This window comes from Coffea arabica, chromosome 3c, assembly GCF_036785885.1.
Source record: "Coffea arabica cultivar ET-39 chromosome 3c, Coffea Arabica ET-39 HiFi, whole genome shotgun sequence".
NCBI lineage: Eukaryota > Viridiplantae > Streptophyta > Magnoliopsida > Gentianales > Rubiaceae > Coffea > Coffea arabica.
In genome coordinates, this window is record NC_092314.1 from 13152029 (window position 1) to 13179776 (window position 27748).

At 34.8% G+C, this 27748-nt stretch overlaps 2 protein-coding genes across 5 annotated transcripts; both read left to right on the forward strand.

Moving 5' to 3' along the window:
* The first annotated feature begins 808 nt into the window (after nt 1-808).
* Nucleotides 809-6099, forward strand: LOC113734678 (putative disease resistance protein RGA3). The gene is made up of 3 exons (XM_027261315.2): nt 809-4740; nt 4843-4902; nt 5768-6099. Exons 1-2 carry the CDS (start codon nt 1025-1027, stop codon nt 4853-4855), a joined length of 3729 nt encoding a protein of 1242 aa, XP_027117116.1. The 5' UTR covers nt 809-1024; the 3' UTR covers nt 4856-4902; nt 5768-6099.
* Nucleotides 6100-13792: 7693 nt separating this feature from the next.
* On the forward strand, nt 13793-27707 carry LOC113734679 (prolyl 4-hydroxylase 1). 4 transcript variants are annotated; one of them, XM_027261316.2, is made up of 13 exons: nt 13793-14253; nt 14746-14823; nt 15383-15430; nt 16657-16722; nt 18330-18382; nt 20593-20658; nt 21379-21453; nt 24111-24185; nt 24827-24897; nt 24987-25038; nt 25155-25244; nt 26607-26699; nt 27355-27707. In XM_027261316.2, exons 1-13 carry the CDS (start codon nt 14190-14192, stop codon nt 27460-27462), a joined length of 939 nt encoding a protein of 312 aa, XP_027117117.1. In that variant the 5' UTR covers nt 13793-14189; the 3' UTR covers nt 27463-27707. The 4 variants fall into 4 exon arrangements, with proteins under 4 accessions (XP_027117117.1, XP_027117119.1, XP_027117118.1 ...); XM_027261317.2 differs by lacking the exon at nt 14746-14823 and having other exon boundaries at nt 13797-14253; XM_027261318.2 differs by lacking the exons at nt 14746-14823; nt 18330-18382 and having other exon boundaries at nt 13796-14253.
* Nucleotides 27708-27748: the final 41 nt, after the last annotated feature.

Genomic DNA, 27748 nt, shown 5'->3' on the forward strand with positions numbered 1-27748 from the left:
TATATAAGCTCTGCTGGCTTTTATTATTTTCTGCAATAGTTCCTGCAACCTATGCTACTAATGACCTCCATTTCAATCAGATGTAGCATGTAGGCACGTATACGTAGTAATGAAATCCTTGTTCAGTCATCCTATAGACCAAAAATATTCCTCAACAACAAAAAATATTGTTTGATGACGGATCCCACATCGGTTTGAGGAAGGGAACGAAATGGGTTTAAAGGCTTACAATTTGGATTAAGTATTTTGGGTAAGTGGATTTTGGTCAAAAAATTACTTGGACTAACCATTGAACTCAGATCGTGACAATTGGTCTCGTGTGGCTTTTGCGTGGGATAAGTCTGGGTCAGCGGGTTATGATTCTGACTACACAAAAAAGTGTAAGAAATTAAATGCTGTGCGGGTTTAAGTATCACATCGGACAGGGGCCACTTCTAGAGCCCGTACGAACCACCTCTAAAGTCCGAGCATAACCCAGTATCAGTCCCACGTTTGCAAGGACGCAAAGTCCTAAAAATGGCCCCGTCTAGTTTTTGCTGGCCTAAATGTCACGTCGGGTGGGGCCACTTCTAGACTCCGTATGAGCCACTAACGCTTTGAGGATCCCACATTGATTTGAGGAAGGGAAGGAAATGGGTTTAAAGGCTTAGTCCAATGGCTATTGAGTAATTTGGATTAAGCTTCTGTGATCCTCAAGTAACTAACAGAAACCAATAGGAATTAATTCTCGTTCAGCGAACGTAACTTTTAAGATTATTGAAGTATTCTTCTGCAAGAAGAATAAGTCCATATTCTTTTGGTTCCTGTTCAACCGAGACAGCAAGACATTTGAGTGGCTGGCATCAACTTCCCTGCAAGGAAGAAGTTTTACAAGAAAAATGACAGTAATAGTAACCTTCCTAGCTCTATTTAAGGAGTTGGTTGTAATCTTTAACAAATAAACAAGCATATCAGCCACCAATTAACTTGTAAAACCATTATCCACTCCCTCTTTCTCTCTTAGATAAGCCAGCCAAAGATAACAATGGCGGAGGTTTTGCTGAGTGCATCTGTGGATTTCATAATTCACAAGTTAGCTTCAGTTGCTAATGAAAACATCAGCTTATTGTCAGGCTTCAACGACGACCTGCAAAGGTTGGGAAGATCAATCCCCATAATACAATCTCTCTTACTTGATTCTGAGAGACAGCCACCCGAAAAAGAAGCAACAAAACATTGGCTGAAGAAGTTAGAAGAAATAGCTTATGATGCTGATACTGTGTTGGATGAACTCAACTATGAGAATCTTCGACGTCGGATCGAGGTACGAAATCAACTAAAGGGAACGGTACGCTACTTCTTCTCATTGTCAAATCCCATCATATTTCGTTTCAAAATGGCTCGAAAAGTCAAAAACATCAACTTGAACTTGAATCTGATAAATGATGAGGCAAATCAATTTGGCCTCAACAGGCTAGGTAGTGCACACACCTCTCCTTCAGTATCTAGAGTTCCTTCAAGTAGATTAGAGACTGACTCCATAAGTGATGCAAACGTTAGAGCAAGGCAAAATGAAGCACTAGAAGTGGTGAGGGTGGTGACCAGGCCAACCAATGAAGTACCTTCCACATACGCCATCGTGGGGATGGCCGGCATTGGAAAGACAACATTGGCTCGGTTAATTTACAATGATAGCATAATTGAAAGTCATTTTGATAGTAGAATATGGGTATTTGTGGGGGAAAATTTTGATGTTTCAAGAATTTTGTGTCTGATTTTAGAGTCATTAACAGAAAAAAAAAATGAGGTACAAAGCAGAGATGCTTTGATAAAAATGGTAAAAAGAGAATTGCAAGTGAAAAGATACTTGCTTGTCCTTGATGATGTATGGAATGAGTCCCCGTCATTGTGGGACGACTTCATAGCATCTTTGATAGGAATCAACCCAATGAGTGGAAACTGGATCATCGTGACAACGCGAAGCCAACAAGTAGCATCACTTGTAACGTCACATCCTTGCCTTGCCTTGGAAAAATTGTCAGATGACGATTGCTGGTCCATCTTGAGATACAAAGCATGTGCTAATGGAGTTGTGCCTTCAAAAGAAATGGAAACTATAGGAAAGAAGGTAGCACAGAAATGTCAAGGTTTACCATTTGCAGCAAGCTTAGTTGGGGGTATTTTGCGTGGTAAGGGAGTAGAGGAATGGCATTCCATTCAAGAAAGCTTTTCTAATGTAGTTTTTGAAGAAAACATGACTTCGCAACTACTAGGTTTGAGTTTTAATCAACTACCCTCCACGTCTTTGAAAAAATGTTTTGCCTACTGTTCAATTTTTGCCAAGGGCTCTGAAATTGAAAGAGAACAAGTAGTGCAGCTATGGATGGCAGAAGGGTATCTTGAACCCAACAAGGGAACTGACATGGAGGAGATGGGGAATAAGTTCTTTAACTTATTGTTGAAGAGTTCTTTATTTCAGGATGTGAAGAAGGATGTTTACGACAATGTAACATGTTGTAAGATGCATGACCTGGTACATGAAGTTCTATGTAAGGCCTCGAGTTCAGAAACCAAAAGAATGGACAAGACGGCTTTGGATGATATACCTCAAGTTCATCACCTTGCACTAAATTCATGCAAGGTAGAAAGATCAAAGACCATTGAGGAGAAAGCAAAATATGTGCGTACCTTGTTCTTGAAAGATATGGCATATGACAAAACGTTTCAGGTTTTCAGAAGCCTGCACGTTCTAAATCTAGATGGCGCAGTGATTGAAGCACTGCCAATCTCAATTGGCGTTCTGTTACATCTGAGGTTAGTTGATGTATCACATACCAAAGTAAAGACTTTGCCAGATTCCGTTTGCAAGCTCTACAATTTGCAAACCTTAAGGACCACTGGGTGCGATTCTCTTAAGAGGCTTCCTAACAAAATCAGGAATTTGATTAGCTTGAGGCATCTTCATTATTACAAGGATGAAAAAGTTAAGATGCCCCTTCAAATAGGAAAGCTAACTAGTCTTCGCACATTAGAGTTCTTTAATGTGAGTCCAGAGATGGGTCGGGGAATTGAAGAGCTGGGAAGTTTAAAGAACCTTGGGGGTAAGCTAGAGATACGTAATCTCGAACATGTTAACAGCAAGGAGGAAGCTGAGAGGGCAGACCTATCTGGAAAGAGAAATATACGTGAGTTGGAATTTCTGTGGAAGTGGAACTATGATTGGGATTTTGACAACAATATTGGGGGAGATGTCTTGGAAGGCCTACAGCCTCACCCAAATTTGAAAATCCTTACAGTCAAGGACTTCATGGATGAATTTCCACCTTGGGTTAGGAGAATAGCTTCACTAGGATTTGATAATGTTGTCCAAATAAAATTCTTAGGCTGCAAAAGATGCAGAGAAATTCCATCACTGGGACAACTGCCAAATCTCCAATATCTTGAATTGAATGGATTTGATAGTGTAACACACATTGGGCCTTCATTCTATTTTACTAATAATCACAGTGAATCTAATAGTAGTGGCAATGATTATCATGGAAGAACATTGTATCCAGCACTGAAAAGTCTCACCATAGAAGACATGCCCAACCTGCTGGAATGGATGGAAGCCAGAGTCATGTCAACTGTAACCGCAGCAGATTTCCAAGTTGCAGTATTTCCAAATCTCAAGGAGCTGACCATTAACCGTTGCCCCCAGTTAAATTCTGCTCCAAGCCATTTTCCACGTCTCAAGCAATTAAGTATGTCAAACATTGAAAGTGGCTTACCATTGGGACGGATTTGCAGAAATATGCTCACAACTCTAAAAGATGTTGAGATCAGACTTGTGCATGAGCTCACTTCTATTCCCCACCAGATGTTGTACAATAATCGAAGTCTAACATCTTTGACTATCAGCTCTTGTCACAGTTTAGAGCATATTGCTGAAAACTTGTCTTGTTGTAGCCCATGTCTCAGAAAGTTGGAGATCATCAACTGTGAGAAGTTGACCATGCTGCCAGAAAGCCTATACTCTCTTCAGTCTCTAGAGAATCTAATGATATCTCAGTGTCCTAATCTCACATCACTTCCTAGCATACATGAAGAAGTAGAAGCCTTCACATCTCTGAGAAGCTTGAATATTTTACACTGTGATGGATTGACCGTTGTTCAAAGTAAGATATTATGCCACTGCAAGAATCTAGAATACTTGGAAGTCTCTCAATGTGCCAACCTCATCTCCTTCCCGGTGGAAGAATTGCAGCAATTGGGATGCCTCACGATCTTAGGTATATATAGGTGTCCTAGACTAACTAGTTTGCCAAAGGGGCTTGGATGTCTCACTAAATTAAGGGAGTTATGGTACGGCCCATTTTCAGACGGAGTAGAGTTTGATGCATTTCAAGCTAGTCTCCATGGTCTAGAACAACTACAGTCCCTTTATTATGTGGAGTTGTGTGGATGGCTTCACTGGAACTCTTTACCTTACCAGCTTCAGCATCTTACAGCTATGAAAGAACTCTATATACTTGGATTTGGGGTAGAAGCTTTGCCCGATTGGTTCAGATATTTTCGATCTCTTGTGTATATTGGGTTCTTTAATTGCCAAAAACTGCAACAGTTGCCCCCCAAGGAAGTAATGCAGTGCCTAACGCACTTGGTTGATCTCACAATTGATGACTGCCCACTGTTGGGGGAAAGATGTACAAGAAGAAGCACGACAGATTCCGAGTTCTACAAGATCTCTAATATCGAGAGAATCTATATAAATCAAAAAAAGTAAGCTATTCCTACCTCTGTAGCTTAACTTGTGTACAAGTATCTCTAAGTAATTCTTATTTTGGCACACTGATCTCTTACTTTGTTCTCATAATTATGCAGGCTAGAACACTGAAGGGCTGAATAATTCTTGTATAAATACTATGTCTGTCCTTGCGTTTGGTAAGAACCCTTCCTTAACTCTGCACTAGAAAATGAAACAGCTCCCTGTCAGAAATTTAAAAATGAAAAGTTTGAATTCATGTCGTCTAGAATTCTATCATTTTATCTTTTCTCAGTGCCTTCTTTCCCAAAGTCCGTTCTGCATGAATGAATCACGTTGTTGTGGACCTATGCATGAGCAAAACAGGATCACATAGTTCACTAAAAATTCACATTTTACTTGCTTCTTGTGTACAGTTTAAGCACTAACTTGAATACTTTAGTTGTTCTCGTACTATTTCACCTTTGGAAAATGGATCAAGTTTCGCAATTTCTCATTCATTTTGAAACTTGCATCGATTTCTGCTGTGTCTAGCGAGCAAAGTGGATTAGCTCTTATATTACTGTACTCCAGTACTTCCTTAAAGATGTCAGCACTAGTTCACTGAACTTTAACAGAATGGTTGGTTTTTTTAATTTACTGCTATTATGCTTAAATTTAGTCAGTTTGTTGATGGGTGAAGGTTCTAAATTTAGCAGAAAGCCTGTTATGCATATCCAATGGTCTAGGTTGAATGATATTGATGCTTGTGGCACACCCGTATATATATTGTTTTTCCATCTGTTCTAGCAAACCAGAACCTTGTTTTGAATACTACTCTTTCTGTTTGAGGCATAACTAATATATATGCGTAACTCCTTTTCCAACTCTTCTAATCTCTTGGTTCTTTGTTCACCCCATTTTTCTTTACAATAGTTATATTCTTCTTATCAAGTATGCTGTTCTACATACTCTCACGTCTTGACTCTTTTGTATCACAAAAAAGGGTAAGAGGAGAACTGATCTGTTTTTTTTTTTTTTTTTTTTTTTTTTTTTTGTTTTCAGGTTATCTGTACAAGCATTTGAAGCACCTAGAAATAGTGTGTTTTTTTACTGCTTATGCTCAGAAGTAGAGATGATCAGTTGGACGTGTAATCCCAGTGATTTCACCAACTGGATTATCAGTTTCTTTTTGGCTTCAATCAAGCAATTTTAAGGCAAAAATAAAGAGATGTACATGATCGCGTCTGAAGGAAATTGAAGGGCTTGTGCTCCATGCACCATACTGCTTTTAATTTTTTCTTGGATCTTGATTTAATTGTTTGTTGTTGTGCCCTTTATTTGGAATGTACTTAGTTGCTTAGCAATATTCAATAAAGTCCTTATTCCATAGACAATTACCGTGTGAATTGCAACAAGGAACTTTGTACTCAAATATCAACAAACCACTTCTAGAGAACATAAAACTCGTTTAACTTCCGTTATTGCCTGTAAAGCAAGAAAGATAGTGCTGAGATATGTTGAATTCACTTCTCCATTTGCAAATGATTAGTGGCACTGTACACATTGATCACAAAAGTTTTTAGGAACAGCAAGGAAACTGTAAGCATATTGATATGATCCGGATCCCCCTACTCTAATCCACCAAGATTTCGCATGCCCTACTCTAAACGCGAGTTTGGCAAGAGAACATAACCTCAAAGCTACTAGATCCAAGTAATTTGATTAACTATATCGTACGTCAACATCTCCAAGAAAATGTTTGTCCAATCGTTCAATTTCTGCCATGGACCCTGAAATTGAAAGAAAGCAACTATTCCAGCTTCAGAAGGCAGAGAGGTGGCTCGAACCAAACCTGGAGAAAAGTTCTTTAATGTAATATTGTGTCTGCTTGGGTGTTGGGAACTCTGTTTCTGTTGCAAAGTTCTATGTCTAGTTTTAAGTTCTGAAACCGGAAAAGAAAAAGGGAGGAGACAACTTGGGATGACATGCCTCAAGTTCATTACCTTGCAATGAGTTCACTTAAGGCTTAATTACATATTGTCCCACTGTAATTAGGGTCAACAAGCAAATATCCCCTTGCACTTGACCTACTAATTGCTGTTTATGTCTACTAATTAAATGTATGTGGCCCTCATTGTTAGAAAATTGTTAAATGATCCTTTTTCGTTTTTATTTTTATTTCTTGTTCATCTTTCGAGTGTTATATTTAGATTTCTTTTTCCTCCTTTTCCTTTTCTACTATGATATGTAATTTTGAGAATAATGTGCTAAAGAATTTCTTTTTGTAGTACTCAAACATATATTCCCTCCATACCATAGGCTCATTTTCTTTTTGTATCTGTTCCAAATTATATGCTTATTTCCTTTTCAAAAAGGTAGTTAGTTTATCAATTTACTATTGTGTTGATATTTAATGTGTATCGTTATCAACAAAATATACTACTCCATTAAACAATTGTTCTTTTAATAGTAATTAATAAATACAACACTGAAACTAGTATATATTAATGGAGGGCTATATGGGCAAAGTACTAAGCAAAAATGATCATATTAACTTTAATATCTCACATTTAATATCTCACATATCCAACTTCCAAAACATTGTACTCGATCAATCATATGTAATGTTTCTGCTCTTGTTTCTCTTGTCCTCAAGGACGAACCTTGACTGAGGCATACATCCCGTATTTACAGGCTGCGAGTCTCACGGACTGGAAAATGAAACTACCTGGCTTGCTAAGAGTATAATAAACGTCTCCCGTCTTGTTTTCTTTTCGGGTTCCAGCAATGGGCGGGCCACAAGGTACCTTGGCTTGGACCACCCCATAAAAAATTCGACTGTATTTAAAATCTGCCAAAAAAAAATTGAAGTAAAAATAAGCACAAAGAGAACAAAGGGTTTCCATTTACATCTATATTTACAGATAAGTGTATATGATCGATTGAGAAATTTAGATGACTGGGTAGTCTGGGATCTTACGCAGTTTATCACCACGCTTGTGTTAAAACAGATGCAGCGGAACGGAAGAACACACGAGAACAAGCAAGAACAAATATGGGGAAAATTAGATTTTTTTTTATTAGAGTTCGGAATGTATCAAATATTTTGTACAAAATGGATATAAGGTATATATATACAACCAAATAACCAAGTAGGCTTCATGTACAAGTAGATTATTCATGTACAAGTAGGCTTCACCAGTTGACTCGATTGCTCATGCATGAGAATACTCTCTTTCGATCAGTTGAATCTCAAAAAAGGATAATATGAACAAAAAAAAATGTTAGAAGACTCTACACTAAACTATAGATGACTTATATAACAGATACAAACTAAATCATGATCTGCCATCTTGATTTTAAGAGATTCATGTTTGTATCTATCATTTGTATATATCGTGTTTTTTTATCACTTTTTTTAGGTGAACTCATCCAATGATTTATGTCAATCTAGTGAATCTCGAAAACTAGCTGACTCTATTGTGAAACAATATAGAATTATTGCGTAGACCTCCATGTTTAATCAAAACCAATAGATGGAACTCTAGTCCTTCTATGTAATCAGAAACATATGCATTACACTCTCTTCTCCTTCAATCTGATATGAATGAAAGAAATTTACAGTTGATCACCTTAACAAGTACTAATATTTCACAAGTGCGATCACAAAACAAAGTGAAAAAGTGCAGCTATTCAAGTAATTTTTTAAAGGGCAAATTATATTTTACCCCCTGTAGTTTAGCCTTTTTTTACATAACCCTCTATGGTTTCAAAAACTGTACATAACCCTCTTATGGTTTGGATTAAAGTGTCAAAGTAACGGGAATGATCATTCATAACAGCGTCAACTAAAATGTCAAAATTACCCTTATGTAAAGTTGAAATTTATGTATTAACCAAGGGGGGTTATGTGTATATTTTAAAAATTATAAGAGGGTTATATGGTAAAATATTAAACTATAAGGGGATTATATGGTAAAATATAAAAATCATACGGGATTAATGTGTCATGTATTTATAAGGGTAATTTCGACATTTTTATAAGTTCCGTTACGAGTGACTATTTCCGTTACTTTGACACTTTAATTCAAACCATGAGTAGTTATGTATAGCTTTTGAAATCATAGGAGATTATGTAAAAAAGGATAAATCACGGGGGGTAAAATATAATTTACCCTTTTTTAAACGATTCTTGTTATCCAGACCTGACAAATAATAAAGCAAGTCAACAAAGTTAGTTAAACAACCACGAGGATCAGTATCCGATCATTGCGCGTCAAATCATTTGTTTAACATTTCAGTTTCATCACGTAACATTTTATTTTAGTTCTCAGGTGCCAAACAGGTTGATAAGAGATGTAATGTATGTGATGTGATGGGAAGGTAAAATGGTGTATTGGAATTTGTGCCTACGATGCAAATAAATTGTTTTTTCTCAAATCACTCCCATCCAAACACACGTATTATGTTTTGCATCTTGTAAGTGAAGTCGAAGTCATCTCTGCTGTGTTAGAGATTTTTAAATAAAATCTCCATTACTGGCCAGGCGTTTAGCCTTAGTTAGAAGCAAATCACTTATTCATATTTCAAAACTGCAAAAGCAAAGTCTTAGACCAATAGTAGACATCTGAAGTGCAAGAAAGTTGTTTTAAAAAACAAAGATAAAAATTTGAGATAAAATCAAAATTTTGTATTGGATGCAAATTCGTGAGTTAGGATAAAACCAAAATTTTATGATTGGCCCATTATTTATTTATTTTTTGTCAATATAGGCTCATTACTATTATTTTTTAATTTGTGTGCTCATTACGTGTTTTCAGGACACAGATAGGACTATCAATGGATACCAACCATTTAGTTAAAAAATGATTAAAATGATTCTTGTAATTGAAACCCAAAAAATAATAATGTAAGTCAACAAATTTATTTAACTAACCTCGAGGAATAGTGTATGATCATTGAGATGGTACCAATTTCAGTTTTAGTCCCACTTATCACGTGAGGATAGAGAAATTTGAATTAAACCAAATCAATTTGAGTTATTAAAAAAATTAAAGAGTTCGTGACAATTTAAATAAATAAAACACTTGACATAAATATGATAATCGCACTGAGTTACTACTTACCACTAAAAAATGGCACGGATCCCATGTGCAGATAGGACTATCAATGGGTCCGGCCATTTAGCTAGAAAATGATTTAAATGATTCTTGTAAACCAAACCCGAAAAATGATTAATGTAAGTCAACAAAGTTATTTAATGGGTCCGGCCATTGCTTAACATTTTCGTTCGATGTTATCTCAAAAAAAAAAAAAAAAAAAAAAAAAAAACCAATGGCAGAAGTTATCAGTTCTTCTATTCTGTGGCTTGAGGACATAGGATAAAATATTTGCCCCACATTTTTTTTATTATAAAAAAGTTTAATTTTACTTAGTTAAATTGAATGCAATTTGGGGACTTGGGATAAGATCAAAATTTTATTGTGTGCACGATTTGGGGAGTGAGGATAAAATCAAACTTTTGTGATAGGCTCATTGTTTTTTTAATTAATCAAAATGTAGGAGCAGCCTTCACCAGTTGCCTCATCTGTTGAATGTCAACAAATATATTATGTCTACAAAAGAATAATTTCAATCCACTTAAAAAAAAATCTATGGTGAAATAATAATTGCCTAGAAATGCCATCTTTGTCTAAATTAATTATGGACCCAAATTCTAATACTCTCTTGTCATTGATCGAAATATCAATCGCAAAAAAAAAAAAAAAAATTGCACTTGATCACCTAAATAAGTACTAACATTTTACAAATTTGTCCACCAAAAAGAAAAATATATATATATGGAAAAGAAAACTACAAAAATCAAACCTGAAAACAAATAATCCAAGTCAACAAAGCTGTCTAAGTAAGTACAAGGAACATTTTTCTCATTGTGTCTCGAATGGTTTGTTCGAGATTTTAGTTCCTGCATGTAACATTATTTGGTTCCCAAAAAAAAAGGACAACCACCATTAGTATTCCAAATCTTTAGCCTAGTTTGAAAGGCAACAAATTTGATCAAGTGATAGTTTAAAAACAAAGTATGAGCAGAATAATAGATCTATAAAGTGCAAGTACGTTGTTTTTGCATTTTGACAATGATGGCTGAAGCACAAATCAAGAAGTCAAGTTTTAAGGTTAAGGTGAATTGTTCATGTTGTCTTGGCTTTGTTTGTTGTTCATCTGTCTTTTGGTGAAATATTTCGGAAAGAAAACTTATGCTTTGAGTTTAACTGTTTTTCTTGAAAGCAATATTCTCTATTGTAAATGGACCTTATTTGGATATGGTGACCTATCACAAACAGTATTGGAAAAAAAAAAGTTAAGATATTATTTGTATCACTAAATTGCCTAATCTTATTCAATAGAAATAACACTTTCATTTAAACTATATCTTGGCTATTTAACATGATTTTAAGGCTTTTGCTTTTTCTATTTTCTTCAAAGTTTTTTGCCAGAATAATTACCTTTGTTCTCGAAAAATATTCACACAATAACACAATGCGAATCCTATACCCTTACATGGACTTTTGACAGGTTAGAAAGAGAATGTGATTTTAAAGTTTATTATTATGAAAATATCTTTCAATGCCAAAATTGTTTTAGATGCAAACTCTTTTCTTCATGATATGCAAGTAAGATTAACTTTTTTTTTCTCCTCTTTTTGTGAGTAATATATCTGTATACTTGGATTGGGTTTAACTATAAACTATGATGGTTATTCTTAATTACAATCTAACGAATAATGATGGAAGCAAGCTACAATTTCTAATTGAAGTTTTTTTTTATTGTTATTCCAAATATTAATTCCCGAGTACAATGCATATATAATGTTATGAATTAAAAAAAATAAGATTTTACTTTAATTAGTTGACATTATTCTCTATAATTAGTTCTTGGAATGCTTTTTCCCCTTTTGATTTACACTTGGGATTTTATTTGGGTTTTTTTTTTCGTGATAAATGTGATTTTTTGTTCATAGAATAATAATAGAAGAAATTGTTTATGCTAAAAAATTTGGATTTCCATTTTGGTATAACCAATTGGGCTTAAGTGGAGAGCTCCAAAATTATTATTAATTAGTTAAAAGATCAGCACTTTCGTCCCATAACCAATCGACCTTACATGAAAAGGACCAAAATCTTCATTAGTTATTGAATATTTTGCTGACCGATCCTGGATTATTTCTTTAATGATTTGGTTTAAAAAGTTAAAAGCTCTAACTTTCATTGTGGAAATCGTTTATTACTTGATTGTATATAAAATGAAAATCTTCAAAATCTTGATCATAAAAACATAGGTAAAAATGCATTTTTTTTTTTGAAAAAAGTTACATTATTCCATGCAAGGAACTAGTCTACAAGACTACAACTAGTCATTACTTTATAATTTCATTATTGAATAAAAAAATTTTGCTATTAAAAGAAAAGGAAAAAAATTTAATGATACTCCTCATTTATTTTTTTTTATGAGTTTTACACTAATTAGAAAAGATGAAAATGCCCATACTTTTCATTTGAATTACAAAATTTTATGAAAGTAAATGTCGTACATTCAACAAGAATATGTGTATTGTTATCTAATTCACATGCTAAAGAAGCAAATTTGAGTGCAATTAACAAATAAGCAAGTGTAATTAAATATTTCTCAAAACAAAAATCCTACCTATTCCTAGTTTGGCAATCTAAGAGAGGAATGAAAAGAAGAGAAACCTTGAGTTAGAGAAAAATTAGAGGTCCTGGATTTTAATCTCTTATCTCCCTCCCACTTCTAAAATCACTTCTTAGAAATAATTTAAAAAACAAGTTTAAGAAAATAAAAAAAGAGTAGTAAGCGGCAAAAAAAAAAAAGTTCCTTCGGTGCTGTTTGGAAGACATACACGGAAAAGGGTTGTTAACATATGGCCTTTTACTCATTTACCCTCAAATAATTGATTAAAGTTCAGCATGGCGACCCGTTCTATTATGGAATAGCATCTCTCTGTAAAATAAAATATATTAAATTATATAAATGTTATTATTGAAGAAAAAAAAAAAGAAGAAAGAATGCCATTCCTCGCGGCCATCATCCCCGTCACCCATCCCATGGGCGCCCACAGGGTAACCTCATTTATTATTTATTACTATTACCAAGTGATGCTATTGTCAGCCGCCATTACTACTACAATTGCTAATGACACTACTATACTATTAATGGTAATCCTACTACTACTACAAAAGTCTAGCCTGACATGACATGGAAAAGACTAAATGAAAAGATAGAATCAACATCTTATATACACTATCAATATAATAACATTATACACAAAACTAATTGAAAACAACTACAGATTACTAATTAATACTTTAATTCTCATTAGAACTAATTTATGATTATTAGTGATGTCTAAAATTTTTATTTTTTATTTATTTAAGTGATACGGGGACGGTAGATGTCCATTTAAGGTCGGGAGAGAAAAATCCCTCTTATCGAAGGCTCTCATAGTATCTTTTTTTAAGTATAAATCATAGGCACGCGCATCCATTTTATTCTACGATTTGTGACTAATTTTGTTTGAATCCGATTGATCCTCTTATTGAGAGAAACTCTTCCAACATTTTCTTTCCATTCTTATGGATTTCGAATCCTAGATCTCATGGTTATAGGATGCAAGTCCCTTCCGCTACTACTAAAGGTGGCAATGGGAAGGGGACCCGCCCCGTTGTTAAATAACTCTCCTCGTCTCCTGTTCCATCTCCTACTCCGACCCCGTCCCGTTTCCCTTGCAGGAAATAAATCAACTTATCATATTTAACAATCTATTCATCCGATCTTATGCTTATTATATATACACAATTTGCTGTCCTCCGCAAGGAAAGAAATCAACCTACTATATTTAACATAGAGGCAAATATCGAAATTGTATTTTAAATGACTGCACAAGATGGGACAATTTGATCAATATGCCTCTCACGTGGGACAATTTGTGTATATATATGTATTATATATACATCTATAAATCTATATATATATATATATGTATATATATAATTTTTTATATGCCGCGACGATGCAGGTGTATGTTACCCCCGCCCCGCTCCATTCTATCCACTCGGGCACCCGCCTCTGTTGACGGTTGACACCCTTAGATGCTGCACTGGCACCCATTGCCTTTCTTAGTCAAGGTGTGATAGTCCAATGGGTAAATGTGATCATTCAAAGCAATTAAGTCTAAACTTTCTTTTCTCTTCTTCATTTCTTTCGATCAGAACAAGCTTAGCTAGTAGAAAGAAACAAACACGGTAACAAATCCTTTTTCGTTGTCCTTAAATTTCGGTTATCGGTTTCAGACAAAAGTCCCAAACAAACGAACAAATCTATCCCTATTTGTATCATAGATTTAGATTTCCCGTTTCCTCGTACACACACTCACTCACCAACTGTGTCTTGTGTGTGAGAGAGGATTATGGCATCAGCGATGAAGATTGTTTTTGGGCTCCTCACATTTGTCACTGCTGGAATGATTATCGGTATCCAATCCTAATACATTTCTTCCACAGATAATTCGTTTTTCTCTTTTTCTTTTTTGTTCATGCTTTACCTATATATATATATTTGTGAATTTAAATTATATAAAAGAGAAAGAAAGATGCATTGGAATAAGAGTTCTATTAAGCTTCTTGATCTAATTGGCAAAGGCATTGTTGAAATGGGATTCTACATTTGAATGCTGGCAATGTTATGGGAATTGTTGAGATTCAGATTTGATCTAGAGATACTAATTTTTGAAATGGAGATTAAAGGAGCAGATGTGAAAATGGGATTTTTGTTCTCTATCTAATTCTGTTAGTTTACAATCAAGGACAGGAATGGCTGAAAATTTTACCATAACGGAGTTGTTACACTGAAACATTATAGAAGGGACTTTTCTTTTTTTAGTAGTTAGAAGTACAAATGGAGCCTGACATTGGAATGTTAGATGAAAAACAAGAAATAAGAACTGGTGGCCTTTTATTTTGCAGATTCCTCTAAACTATCTGGACAATTCTTTAGGAGTTGTGGAATGAAATTTTTGACTGGATCATTAGTTAGAAATACAGGTAAATTTACACTTGTGAACCGTGTGATGATCTTAAAGATTCCAAATTTTTTTACTGTTTAATAGGAGTGATATGCTTTTGGTATGCAATTTTGGATGTGAACTAACATAACCATAATCCCAGAAAAATTGGAAAATGTGTTGAATTTATATGTATTGAGTACCCCATGTTTAATCACTTGCCCAATATTTTAGAGATTTCTTCCCAATTTGATCATTGGGATATGGACTATATATCAGCCTACTTTGAAATGATCAATTTGTTGAGCTTTTGGGTTGGATGGAAATCTTGTGAAGTTGTTAATTGTATATCAACATTCTTTAAAATGATAAAAATGATGACCTTTTGGATAGGACATAAGTCTGAACTAAGCCAGTTGTGAGGTTGATGACTTGGCAATTTATTATTATTATTATTATTTTGGTGTTTACTTATTGTGCTTATATGTAGATTTCAATAAGAGATTAGAAAATGTACATGGTTGTTTTGTAAGGATTGTTTTTTTTTTGGTAATGTTTTGCTAAGGTGTAATAATGATGTTCAATAATTAATTGTGCAGGTGCGCTATTACAGTTGTCATTTATTCGAAAGTTGGAAGATTCATATGGTACATTTTTTGATGCTCTTTCAAGCATTTTAATATCAAGGCATTCTTTTGAATTGGTTTGTTTACAGCATGATTTTATATCTTGACCTATTGTTAACTGCCTCATCACATATTTCTTTTCTAACTTTGTTGTCTTAATTTTATCATCTTTTTTGGCAAAACTATGAGAATTATACATTTACTGCTAAAAGGTGTGAAAACGTAGGCTCCTTCTGGTGGTTTGTTCATCTATTGTTCTTTGCAAATGGTCCTTTTGCTTCAAAGATTTTCACACGTACTCTTAACTTTTCTGCTTACCCCAAATAGAAGTGATGAGATGAAATAGTTAACAAGCTACCATCCAAATTAAGACATGGATTTTGAGATGCAGCATACTTGTCACTTTAACTATGACATCAGTTGACTGATTTCTGAAAGAAAAGGCAAAGGTGAATAAACCAAATCTTTGGCTTCAAGTACCAATATCTGCTAGATCTAAGTCATTGTTTCAGGAAAGTCCGTATACTTGATGTGACTAACATGTGTGAGAACCACTCGTTCTGTTCTATTTTTTCTGATTCAAGTGTCTAATACTCATCGAATGTTATTGTTGTGTGGTCTTATTTTACATTCATATAGTTTAACGGCTGATAAAAGTCATTTATTTATTTTTATTTAGAAATGGTTTCCTTCTGAATCCTCTTCAGTTTCTATACAAATATTGAACCTCGCAACTATAACTCCTAGAAAAGCCTGTCACTCTGTGTGGTGGCTATGCTTGACTGCATAAGTCTTGAAGCTAAAATTCACTTAAACCACCTAGATGGCTACTTTAATTAACAACCACTTTGCCAAGTGTAAGAACTGATATTCAAAGCATTGGATAATCTTTTATTGGAATTTGGTGATGTTAGCAACTTTTTAGAGACTGATATTTGTCAGCAAAGTCACATCCTTAAAGTTCATAATAACTGCTAGTCAAAACATAACATGAATTCAGTACCGGTTCTATTTCAACTTCCCCAAAGCTATTTGAAAAGGTTAGGCTTGGTATTTGTGTTGTAAAATAGTAAATTGTGTATGTAAGAGCTGACCAGTGCTTCTAGAGAATATATGCAACAATGCAATGCTCAGATTCCTTAGGATAATGCTTCTATTCTGCGTGTGGATTAAACTAAAGTAGTAACATCTATCAACCTCGATTTGTAATTAATGTGCATTCAATGGTATTATGCTTTTCTTCATAGGTTCTGAATCCTCCTTTAGAAGAACACTTGGAGGTCGGAACAGCGGCAGTGGTCAACTGGGAAGAGGTTCATACTTTTTTTTCCAATAAAGTCTGAAAATGGTATTTTATGTTGTTATGCACAGCAACCCATAGAACTCTCCAAATAGCACATGATATGATATGTTTTTCTTGCTTATTTCATTGAGTAAGTATGAAATTGTACAAGTTTGCAGTTTGGTTAAGCATGTTTATACTCAACCCCCAGCTCCCCAAGAAGAAAATGAAACCATAACAATCTCAACCATCAATATGGTTAATGCAGTAATTCTGCGATCCATATGGAACCATTAATGACAGAGCTTAACATGCATAAACTTACTGCTACACAACATCCATATGACAGGAGACAAGTGTCTCATTATGTTTGCGCTGTCCTTTGACAAATGATGAGCAAAAGGATTTCACCTTTGCTCTTGAAGAAATCTCAATTATCAATATGGTTAATGCAGTAATTCTGCAATCCATATGGAACCGTTAATGACAGATAGAGGTGGCAAAATGGGCGGGATGGGCGGGATTTGCTTGGGTTTGAGATGGAACCGAGTCATATGGGTTTGGGCCCAACATTACCCATATGTGTTTTGGGACTAACTTGGGCGGGATCAGTTTGGGATGAGTTTAGATTGATCCCGCCCAATACCCAAATCCATTTTCTACATATTTTTTTTAATTCATTTTTTATTTTTATATAATTTTAATATTTTTGATTTATTAAATTTCTTTTAGTTTTATTAAATAAACATGCAAGTGCTTTATACTCAATATTCCCATAAAAAATTGGATTAACAAATAAAAGAAAAGATAGATATACAGCCATATTCCAACATATATCAAGATGGCCAAGGTCCTTAGGATGTTGAATATTTATCCTCATCATTGTCCAAGGATGACAGGTCTAAACTAACTGAAATGTTGGAAATTCTTATGGATAATGACTAGGAAGACAACTAGATTATATTCGCTGGTATGACTATAAAAATTGTTAAAGATAATTTTTGAATCTAAGACTCCGTTTGGATTGACTATTTTTTCAAAAAAATAAGTTTTTCAAATACAATGTTACAGTAATATACAATAACTCAAGAAACATCCCATCCATATTAGTATATCAAATATTTCAAAAAAATTTTATAGTAAAAATTTTTCATATACACTGCTACAATAAAATATTTCAAAAACACCCCCCAAAAACAGCTAATCCAAACGGAGCCCTTGTCATTTGAGCCCAATGGGTACCCAAGTATTTCCCATCCTTTCCCATTCATTAATGGGTATAGTTGGGATGTGTCCCAACTTAAACCCAATACCAAATTATAATACCCATCCCGCCCAAAATTCCTTTGGGCATGGGTAGCCCATTGGGACTTGGGACAAATTGCCAGCTCTAATGACAGAGCTTAACATGCATAAACTTATTGCTACACAACATCCATATGACAGGAGATAAGTGTCTCATTATGTTTGTGTTGTCCTTTGACAAACTATGAGCAAAAGGATTTCACCTTTGCTCTTGAAGAAGTTGGATATAAGCCAGTGCACGTGATTACCTGTTCTTTCATCTTTTAATTTTGTTATTTCCTGCTTTGATGAAAAAGTGCTCTTTTTTTCCCTCCCCCCCCCTCCCAATTTCAGGTTATTCTCATTGGGCTTATGACAAAGAAGCTGTAACTTTACGTATTGGATATGTATGCTTCAATCTTTTCTTGGATATGCTTAACCGAATTTTGGTCTCTGCCCCTGTACTGCATGCATGTTAATTTGAAATTTGATTACCACAAAATTGTAGATCTTACAAGCAAGAGCTAGAAATTTGAAATATTTAAAATAAAACTAAAATATAGGTTTGAGGTTTTTGTCTGATGTTATATGTTATGCATCCTCGGAAGTTTAAATTCATGATAATATGTGGCGCATTTATGAAAGAAATCCTATATTTCCATATGCACTTTGCACTTTTTTGATACTTGTTTATGGAACTTTAGTTTACACTCATTGGGTAGGGCTTTGTATGTGGAACCTATTACCCACCATTTTTTAAAAGTATTTTTACCTTTTTCTTGCTCATGTGAGTCAAATTTCTTAGATTTGATTTACCAAATTTCTTGAATGAGAATTTATGATGAATATGACACCATTTCATTCTAGGCAGAGGGAAAAATTGTACTTTAAGCAAGGTGAAGGTGGAAATTTGGTAATTTTACAGTTGGGTCTAAAGTTTTGTACTTTCTTTCTCTTCAAATTTACTGAGAAATGGATCCACTAAGGGCTCATGGAGTATGAAGGAGAGGTTTTTCATTGACATTTTAGTATCTTTGCTGGACTCTGGATAGAGAAACTTGGCTGGCATATTGTGGATGAATACTTAGCAGTTCCTCTTTCATTTCGCTCCTAAAACTTCCATTGTGTGGAAATATACCTTTGCTAGATTGGGGAGACACTAATCACTTGTGGTTAAGGTGAAGATATATTATACATGGTCTTTCCCCATCTGGTTGAGTGAATGATACCCTCCTTGATGATGCTTAGTAGTTGTCTAGCTTTCAAGGCAGAGATAAGGCATGGTTTTCCAAGATTTCATCTTGCAAGAAGTTTAAAGAGTAACATTATTTTGTTGAGCCCTCTACAGAGACTTTCAGTCTATGTTGGGCTGGAAGATTTCTTAAAAGTGGGTGTTTTTGGTTGCACTTTCTGCCAGAGGGTCTTTGCATTCTTCCAGTGCACGCTTTACAATGGGAACACGTCGGTCGGGTGAATTCTCATTTGGTAGTGTATTGGAAAAGAAGTTGCAGATATCGTTTCAAATTGCTGTTGTAGATTCTAGTGACAAATTTATTCTATATTTGTCATACTTAATTTGCAAAGAATATAGGTTCTTGACAAGGCCACTTAAGCAACATCAGTTACTTCTTTACTTGCTCTTTCAAACAGATGAGTGAAGTCAGATTTCAATTTTCTACTAATTGAATTTTCTAAACCTCAGTCAAGGCTGCTAAACTAGCATATAAAGCCTGCCTCACTTCACCATTGCCTTATCTATCCACCATTTCTGAAGATTGAAAATAAATCATCTCACACTTGAAGTGATGGCAGACGCAGATGGTCACTGCAGACAGACTGAGGAAAAAAAAATCGTTCTCGTCATTCAGCTTTCTGGGTTTTGGATATATTTATGTTTCATGTGGATCCTTGGTTTTTGGATGACTTTGTGTATTGTCTCTTGTTAGATCCATTTTTAGGAGTGGGATTTGGACAGTCCTTTGTTTATGTTGACTTCATTTTCACCTACAATACTTCAAACGGAGTTGCACTTGTTGAGTGCATTCTCAAGATTGAGAAGACCTATAAAGATGCGAGAACCCCTCTGCCAGAATTTGCCACCAGAAACACCCCAAGTTCAAATGTTTTATTTATATATCACAAAATTAGAAATATCTAGTAGAGTTTTTGATGATCTTTGAGGCAGTAGACATAGCTTGTGCACGAGCAGAAAGCTCTTTCACATAGGTTGTTGATCTTTGTTTTGCAAACCTTTCAGTTGCACAAAACTTGTGCACCATCTGGAATGTCCAGTTTATGAGCTAAATGTTGGTAATTATGGTATACTGGAATTTCTATTTGTAATCTTGACCTGAGGATTTTCCGGGGCTTGTGGTCTAATGATTTGTGGTGAACTTTAAACTTAAGCAAAGGCATTTGAAGAGTAAAATGATTTATTTAGAGGTATCATTTAAGGTTTTCATATCATCTCTCCTTCTTATGGAAAGCAAGGGAAGCCTAACAACTTAAAACCTTAAATGCTAAGTTTTACGTGCTGTGCAACATACTTGCTTTTCTGAAATAAGCTGTTCCAAGATCGCCTAATAAGAAATTTAAGTCTCTTTTTTCATTGATGTAGGTCAAACCCGAAATAGTTAGCTGGTCACCACGAATCATATTGCTTCACAGCTTCTTAAGTCCAGAGGTAATGTGACTTAGTGTTAATTTTATTTTCTTTTATCTTGTCTCTAAATTGCCATCCTATTGCTCTCTATGTCATTTCTTACTAGAGATTATGACTCTTGAAACTTACATGCAAGCAACATGTGACAGAAACATATAAAGACCATTTAAAATGAAATTAATTTGGAAAAATGAATAAAAGATGGCATAAGGTCGTTTCTCACCATAAACATGGTTATCACTTTTTCTCATTCTTTGTGGTTTATCTGCATTTTTACATTAGTGCAAAGGTATTTGGCATGTGCTGAATACAAAACTGCTGCTTGTTTGCACTCGCAATGCATAGTGGTGGAAGGACGTAACTGCTGTCCTTAATCTGTGCTTTCGAGCTTTCCAATGACATCAGTCATGAAATAGGAATAGTGTTATGCCTTTGAAATGCCTGCAAGAATTGTCTCATCAATAAGAACTTAGGCATTGTCATTGATTGGTGTGAGCTGCAAACCTGATATGTCAGTAAGCGTTTTAATTTTTTTGAAAGATCTTCAACATTTGAGTCTTATGCATAGACAGATCGATGTTATGATAGATGATGGTCCTTTTGTATATTTTGGCTTTTGATGTTTGATCTATTTGCCTGAGTTTTTTGCATTCTTTTCCGTTCAATCAAGTCTTTAGAATTTTTAAAGAATCTACGCAGGAAGAATGATTTCTTGCTCCTGGATTTCTTGCTCCTGTACAGGAATGCGATTATCTTAGGGCTATTGCACTACCTCGTCTTCAGATTTCTACTGTTGTTGATGCAAAAACGGGAAAGGTTTGTAGGATATGCATCTCCTATGCTGTTGTAGTGCTTTACAATAATTTCTTTCTTCGTTAACTTAATGTTGAAATTTTGGTTAAATTTTTGGCTGTTCATTTGAGAGCTCTAATCTAGTCTCATAGGCTTCTTGTTAAAGCCGCTAGGTTGATGTCATTGATCTTGCACTTACTATTTAGCTTTCTGCCATAAACAGTATTATGGCAATCTGATATCTTTATGAGTTAGAATTGTTGGCTTCCCCATTTCTCTAGGTCTACTACACTTAAAAAAGAATTTGCTGCTTAAGGAGTCATTTGCCTTCAGAACAACTAATTTTTGTGCTAAAGTTTGTACTACCTTTTTTTTGGCAAATAATGCTATACGTGTACCTAACACGAATGTCTGCCAGTGCAATTATATACTACTAGATACTACCAAATTGGTTATAAGTGATGGTATTAATATATTCTGTATTTTATCTTTTGTATAAATGAACAAAATACCAGATTTCATGTCTCATGGTTTTTTGGCAATGAGCAGAACTTTGATTCAGTGCAAAAGTCATCTGATAGCTACCAAGGCATTTAGTCTCTGACATCATTAGTTCTCTCTGTGAAGTCGCATATTTCCTCACAAGTTTTTGTTTTCCATTTTTTCTTCTTGCCTTTATTCTTCATGGGGTCCTTTCAAGCAATATTCTCCTTTCTGATTTTCTTCCTTTCATCGGCAACGACCTATTGTGGCCAGGGATGTGGAGTTTTCATTGTTGATGTTGCATTTGCTTCTATTTTTTGGCTGCATAGAAAGTATGTTATGACCAGAATTTGAAGTAGTTCAGTTACGCAATGTTCCTGTCTAGTCTTGGAATGTTGAATGGCTTCAAATTAAACACCGTAAGTGTCAAATTATAAACTATCCACAGCCTAGGTTAAGGAGTCCTCTTGGACAGAAATCAAAGCCTGAGGACTATGGTAGTCTATATCTCAAGCATAGTCCCACTTTTTCTTTTTTCATAATTATGGAGATGGAGAACATTATGCTTATGAAGTTTGAAAGAAGGAATAAAAGACAATGATATTGCCAGGGCAAGTTATAGCTTCTCAATATTACTTAAAACAAATTTCATGCCAGAGGAAAGGAAGAACGCCATAATATAGACTTTTTTATTGTTTAGAAAAGGAAGCTTCCTTGTGATTAGAAGAGATTAAGATCACAGGAATGCAGGCTGCAGCACCAGTGGAGAGAAGGCAATGTATGTGCAGATCATATAGCCAAGCTTAGCCTGAAATTGAGGCGAGGAGAGGAACAGCACTATGATAAGCCGACAGACTCAATTAGGAGTTTATTAGCTTTTGACATGATTGGTACTATTGACGCCAAGATTAGTTCAGATGTAACTGGTTTCCACCCTCCCAAGTACCCAAAAAGAAGAGATTCAAATATATTTATCAAGAATTGGGAAATTCCAATAGCTTCTAACTCACTAAAGGAAACTGAAGAAGATTTATCAAGAATTGAGGGTTTTCAAGTTCTTATGTCTTCAAAATTGAAGCAAGTCAAAGTGATTGCTTTCTCATGATGCCTGTGGTAGTCTTTATTTTAGTCAAAGTGAGTGTTTTCAAGTTCTTATGTCTTCGATATTGAAGCAAGTCAAAGTGATTGCTTTCTCATGATGCCTGTGGTAGTCTTTATTTTAGCCACCTAATAACAGTAGCATTTTGTTTTGGGCTTGCTTAATAGAAAAGAAGGAAAAAAGTAAAAGAATTACAATCATGTTAAAGTAAGCTGTAGGGTTTTCTTCCGTAAAAGTTTTCGTTAACTAAGCATGGTTTTCTAAATAAAGCTTTTTTGGTACTTGGACTTTACTTGGATGTGGACCGGTTTTCCAGTTTTTCCACTTCTGGACGGGAAATATCTGACTTCATGGGCACTGATGCAGTGAAGTTTTCAAAGTGAATGTGCTGCTGCCAGCACTTGAATCAGTTGAAAAGTATAAGGTTCGAATGCTCCATCATAATGGAGACTGCTAATAGAAAGGGTATCTCATTTGGTTTTATATGTTTATGTGTGAGAATTGGAGTTTTATTCAGTCAAATGAGGAAAGGCATCTTGGAAGTGTAATAGGGGTATTATATTTAATTGCATAAGTTATTACAGGTTTAGTAAGTCTTTCTCTCTCTTTCTCTCTCTGTCTCTCTCTTTTGGTGATGCATATTAGATGCTGTGCTATAACAGGTTTGGTAAGTTATAATATTCTAGCGGATAGGCCCCCCAACAACAGACAAATGGAGTTTCCCTTAGCAACCTCCATTGAGGGCTCTTGGTTTAGGGAAGCTTTAGATATCTCAAAGGAATTCCTGCACAATTCAAATGTTCATAGTTCTCTCTGCCGTTTTGTCTTCAAATGAGTTGGTTTTAGCAATTGATTCAAGCTAAAGAATTTCCTTTGCATATCTGATGCAGCAAATATGTGTGAATCCATAATTGTATGCAATACTAGTGTTTTCTGGTTTTACACACACACACACACACAAATATACAAATACATATGTACAAATGTATCCATATAAGAGGAAGTATTTTTTTGTGGTTTTGGTAGTTACTGAGCACTATCTGTTTTGTTAGAGTGACTTCTGAATCTTTTAGTTTGTCATAGTGCATTTTTTCTACAGGGGATCAAGAGTAATGTGAGGACTAGCTCTGGTATGTTTCTGAGCCATGAAGAAAGAAGTTTTCCCATGATACAGGTTTGAATATTTGAAAGTCATTACAAATCTGTCTTGAATCGTTGAACCTACGTTTGTAAGACTAATCACTGAAATATATATAACTTGGTTACACTTGGGGCTTTTATGATTTATGTGTATCTTCATTGATAGCCTTCCAGCTGGTAAAGACTTAAAGTGCACCGTAGTTCTTAATGTAGGAGCCACTTATTGCTTTAAGCAATCCATTGTCTTTTTATTTGTGTGTAGAGAATATAATGCTGCTGATATGATAGTTACAAGAATGCTTCTGATATGATAGTTACAATAACAGTAAGATATACCTTAGTGTCTCAAGTTTACCTTGGAACTGGAAAATCGATGCTTGGTAAAGACATGAATTAGAAATACATGGATATATAAGGTGTTTGATACAAGAAACTCTGGATTAGGTTTCTGGTTAATCATTCCAAGGTTTTCTTTTTGCAGTGTGTTTGAATTATTAGGTCTGAAAGCAAATTAAAGGTTCTGATTTTATTTTTTAGATATGTCAGAGAACACAAAAGTACATATGACCAACAAAGATGAGGTTGTATTGTTAGTGTCTCTAGACGAGTGAATGTTTTGTAATATTAGTCATTGTAGAACAGAAACTTGATCATTCTTCCCCCTTTTCCAATCAGGCCATTGAAAAGCGCATATCTGTTTATTCACAAGTGCCAGTAGAGAATGGGGAGCTCATTCAAGTATTAAGGTGGGTACTTTGCTTATGGCTTGTTTAATATTAGATCGAAGTAAGACACTGATGTTTCCACATCGAGTCTAACATTTGCAGCAGCACAGGTATGAAAAGAATCAGTTCTACAAACCGCATCATGACTACTTCTCTGACACTGTAAGCATTCAAACTGCTCTATTTACTGCTTTTATAATTTTGTTGCATCTATTCCAACTAGATGAGGTCAGCCTTTTTCATTGTTTCGTACTAAGAATGTAGACATCTTGCTGCAGTTTAATCTGAAGCGTGGTGGTCAGCGAGTAGCAACAATGCTCATTTATTTAAGCGACAATGTTGAGGGGGGAGAAACATACTTTCCTATGGTAGCAATTTTCTTCTCTATGATGATGCCTGCTGTAAACTTGAACTTTTGAATTTTTTTGGGTATTTGACACCAAAAATTTTTGCAACAACTACTTAGAGTAGATTTTATATTAGCATCTAACTCTTCCTATGACCTTATGGATTTGATATACGATGAACACATTTGCTCTTGTTCAGCATGATTTTTTTTTTACTGTCCATATGCTTTATTATCTTATTCCATCTGGACAAGGCAAATTTATCAATCTGTTTTGTGAAATGCATGATAAATCAGCATTTTATTTTACAAAATCAGCTTTGTTGTTGGAACTGCTAGAAGTCTGCTTTTTATTAAATAAAATAGAATCAGCTTTTCTTGTTGGAACTGCAAGAAAAAGAAAGATCCATTATCCATCACTGGTTTAATGGTGAAACTGAAACTTGTGTTGTCATTTCCTTCCAAAAAAAAAAAAACTTGTGTTGTCATGTCGTCATTGAACAATGTTTAGGAAAAAATACCTGAAAATTTCCTTATTGTCTCCTCAATTGTCTTTTTAAATGTTTCACATGAAGGATGGCCTGTAGAAATTATGCTAATGCATCCCATTGTCTTCTTTTCATATATTTTAAATATGGTTTTTCATTCTTTAGATAAGATGTCAAGAATCCAGGATTGTTTATGGCAATAAGTATGGGATTAGAATTCTTGAAATTAAAGATAGAAAAATTAAAGAAACAGTGTTGTTTGGATTGCAGTTCTCTAAGTAAATATTTTTATGTCTTTCATGAGCACATTTTCCAACCACTTTTTTACCTCACATGCATCAAATTGCTACAGTGCATTTTTCTACAAAATTTCTCTATTTAGGTTGTACTGTTGCCCTTGAAGAGCAAACATATGCATACTTGAATATGTGATGTTCATGAATTTTTTTTTTATTTTGCTGTATGTTTTGCTAACCCTATACCTCTACCATGTATATGCTCTTGTTTGAATTGATTCTGGACATTTGTAGTTTTGTAGGCACCTTGAATATGTACAGTCCTTTACCTTAGCCAAATATAAAAATGAAATAATAAATTTTTTTTAGTTTATCACTTTACCTAAAAGCTTAGGTGATATTGGAGGAGATAATAGTCAATTTAGACATCAATTCTGCAATGACTAGGCAAAAAAAAAAGGAAAATTAAAAAAGTTTCTGCAATTACGAGCTTTTTGACAGCTCTATTGATTTTTTTCCAGCACTTGTGATTGTTATCTGAGAACTTTTGACGAGTCATCTATATGCCACATATCCACTCTTATCCATCCGTCAATTAGCCTGTTTTCTTCAAGTTTCAGCTACATTACTTATTTTGGGTGTAATTTTTGTTGATATCAGGCTGGTACAGGGGAATGTAGCTGCGGTGGGAAAATGGTTAAAGGCTTGTGCATAAAACCTGCTAAAGGAGACGCTGTACTTTTCTGGAGCATGGTTTGTTTTCTAACAATTGTTAATCATTATTCCCTCTGTAAAGACTGACTTTATATATGAAATGACTAATAGACTGCCAAAAAGTAATAATTTGCCCCTTGAAGTAGCTCTCTGGTAGGGGCAGGATGTCCTGCTTTGGTTTGAGTCTCACGTTTAAGTTTTTTCTCAGTATAGTTGCTTCTTGGATAAGAGAATTAGCTAGAAGTAGTTTGAGTGGAAAGAACCGAATCTGTCATTTGGTGGGTGCATGTATTTGAGGGCCTCAGCAGTTTGGGGGCCTCATTAGGCATTGAATTTTAAGTTCTGGGAATTAAGAACTATACAAATTTTCCGATCAATGACCAGAAAGAAGCTTCAGCAGCATTAGGTGCTTTGCGAGACCTTCATAATAGGAAAATTGAGCTCAGCAATTTAAGCTCTATGACATTTGGGATCATTTTCCTGTATGTCTTGGGGATCTGGGTTTTTGATCTGGACCAGTTTTTTTTTCAGTTAAATCAACAGAATCTTTGGAGTCGCTCTGTAGCATTCATTGTGTCATCATGTGCCAGAAATTAATTCTGCCCTTTTAAAGAAACAATACTCTTTAGATGAACTAATGATAGCATGATGAGTTCTTGTGGCTTTTATGAATTTCTCTTTTTGGTTCTTGTAGGGGCTTGATGGAGAATCAGACCCCAATAGCATACATGGAGGATGTGAAGTATTGGGAGGAGAGAAATGGTCAGCTACAAAATGGATGCGAGAAAAAGTTGCAAACTGATACATTTATGTTAGTAGTAATACACCTGCTGTACTTTTAACTTGTTCGCGAGTTTATAGGTACTAAGATGACTCAATATATAGCATAAAAATGAGTTTAGCTTAAAGTATAGGTTTAGCAGTGGAGATTTATGTATTCGGGTATTCCATCAAATGGCAACTGATCTTATAGGAAAAACCTCACTGTAAAGTTCTTTATTCATTCAATGAATACATGTCTGATGATATCCAGTCATCTTTCAATCAGGATTTTAGTGGTACGAAATGCTAATCAAAGAGTAGTGCTA

Coding starts and splice junctions, on each gene's coding strand:
- LOC113734679 (XM_027261316.2), top strand. CDS start 14,190: ATGGCATCAGCGATGAAGATTGTTTTTGGGCTCCTCACATTTGTCACT. Junction 14,254..14,745: donor CACTGCTGGAATGATTATCG/GTATCCAATCCT, acceptor TTTATTTTGCAG/ATTCCTCTAAACTATCTGGA. Junction 26,700..27,354: donor CTGTACTTTTCTGGAGCATG/GTTTGTTTTCTA, acceptor TGGTTCTTGTAG/GGGCTTGATGGAGAATCAGA.
- LOC113734678 (XM_027261315.2), top strand. CDS start 1,025: ATGGCGGAGGTTTTGCTGAGTGCATCTGTGGATTTCATAATTCACAAG.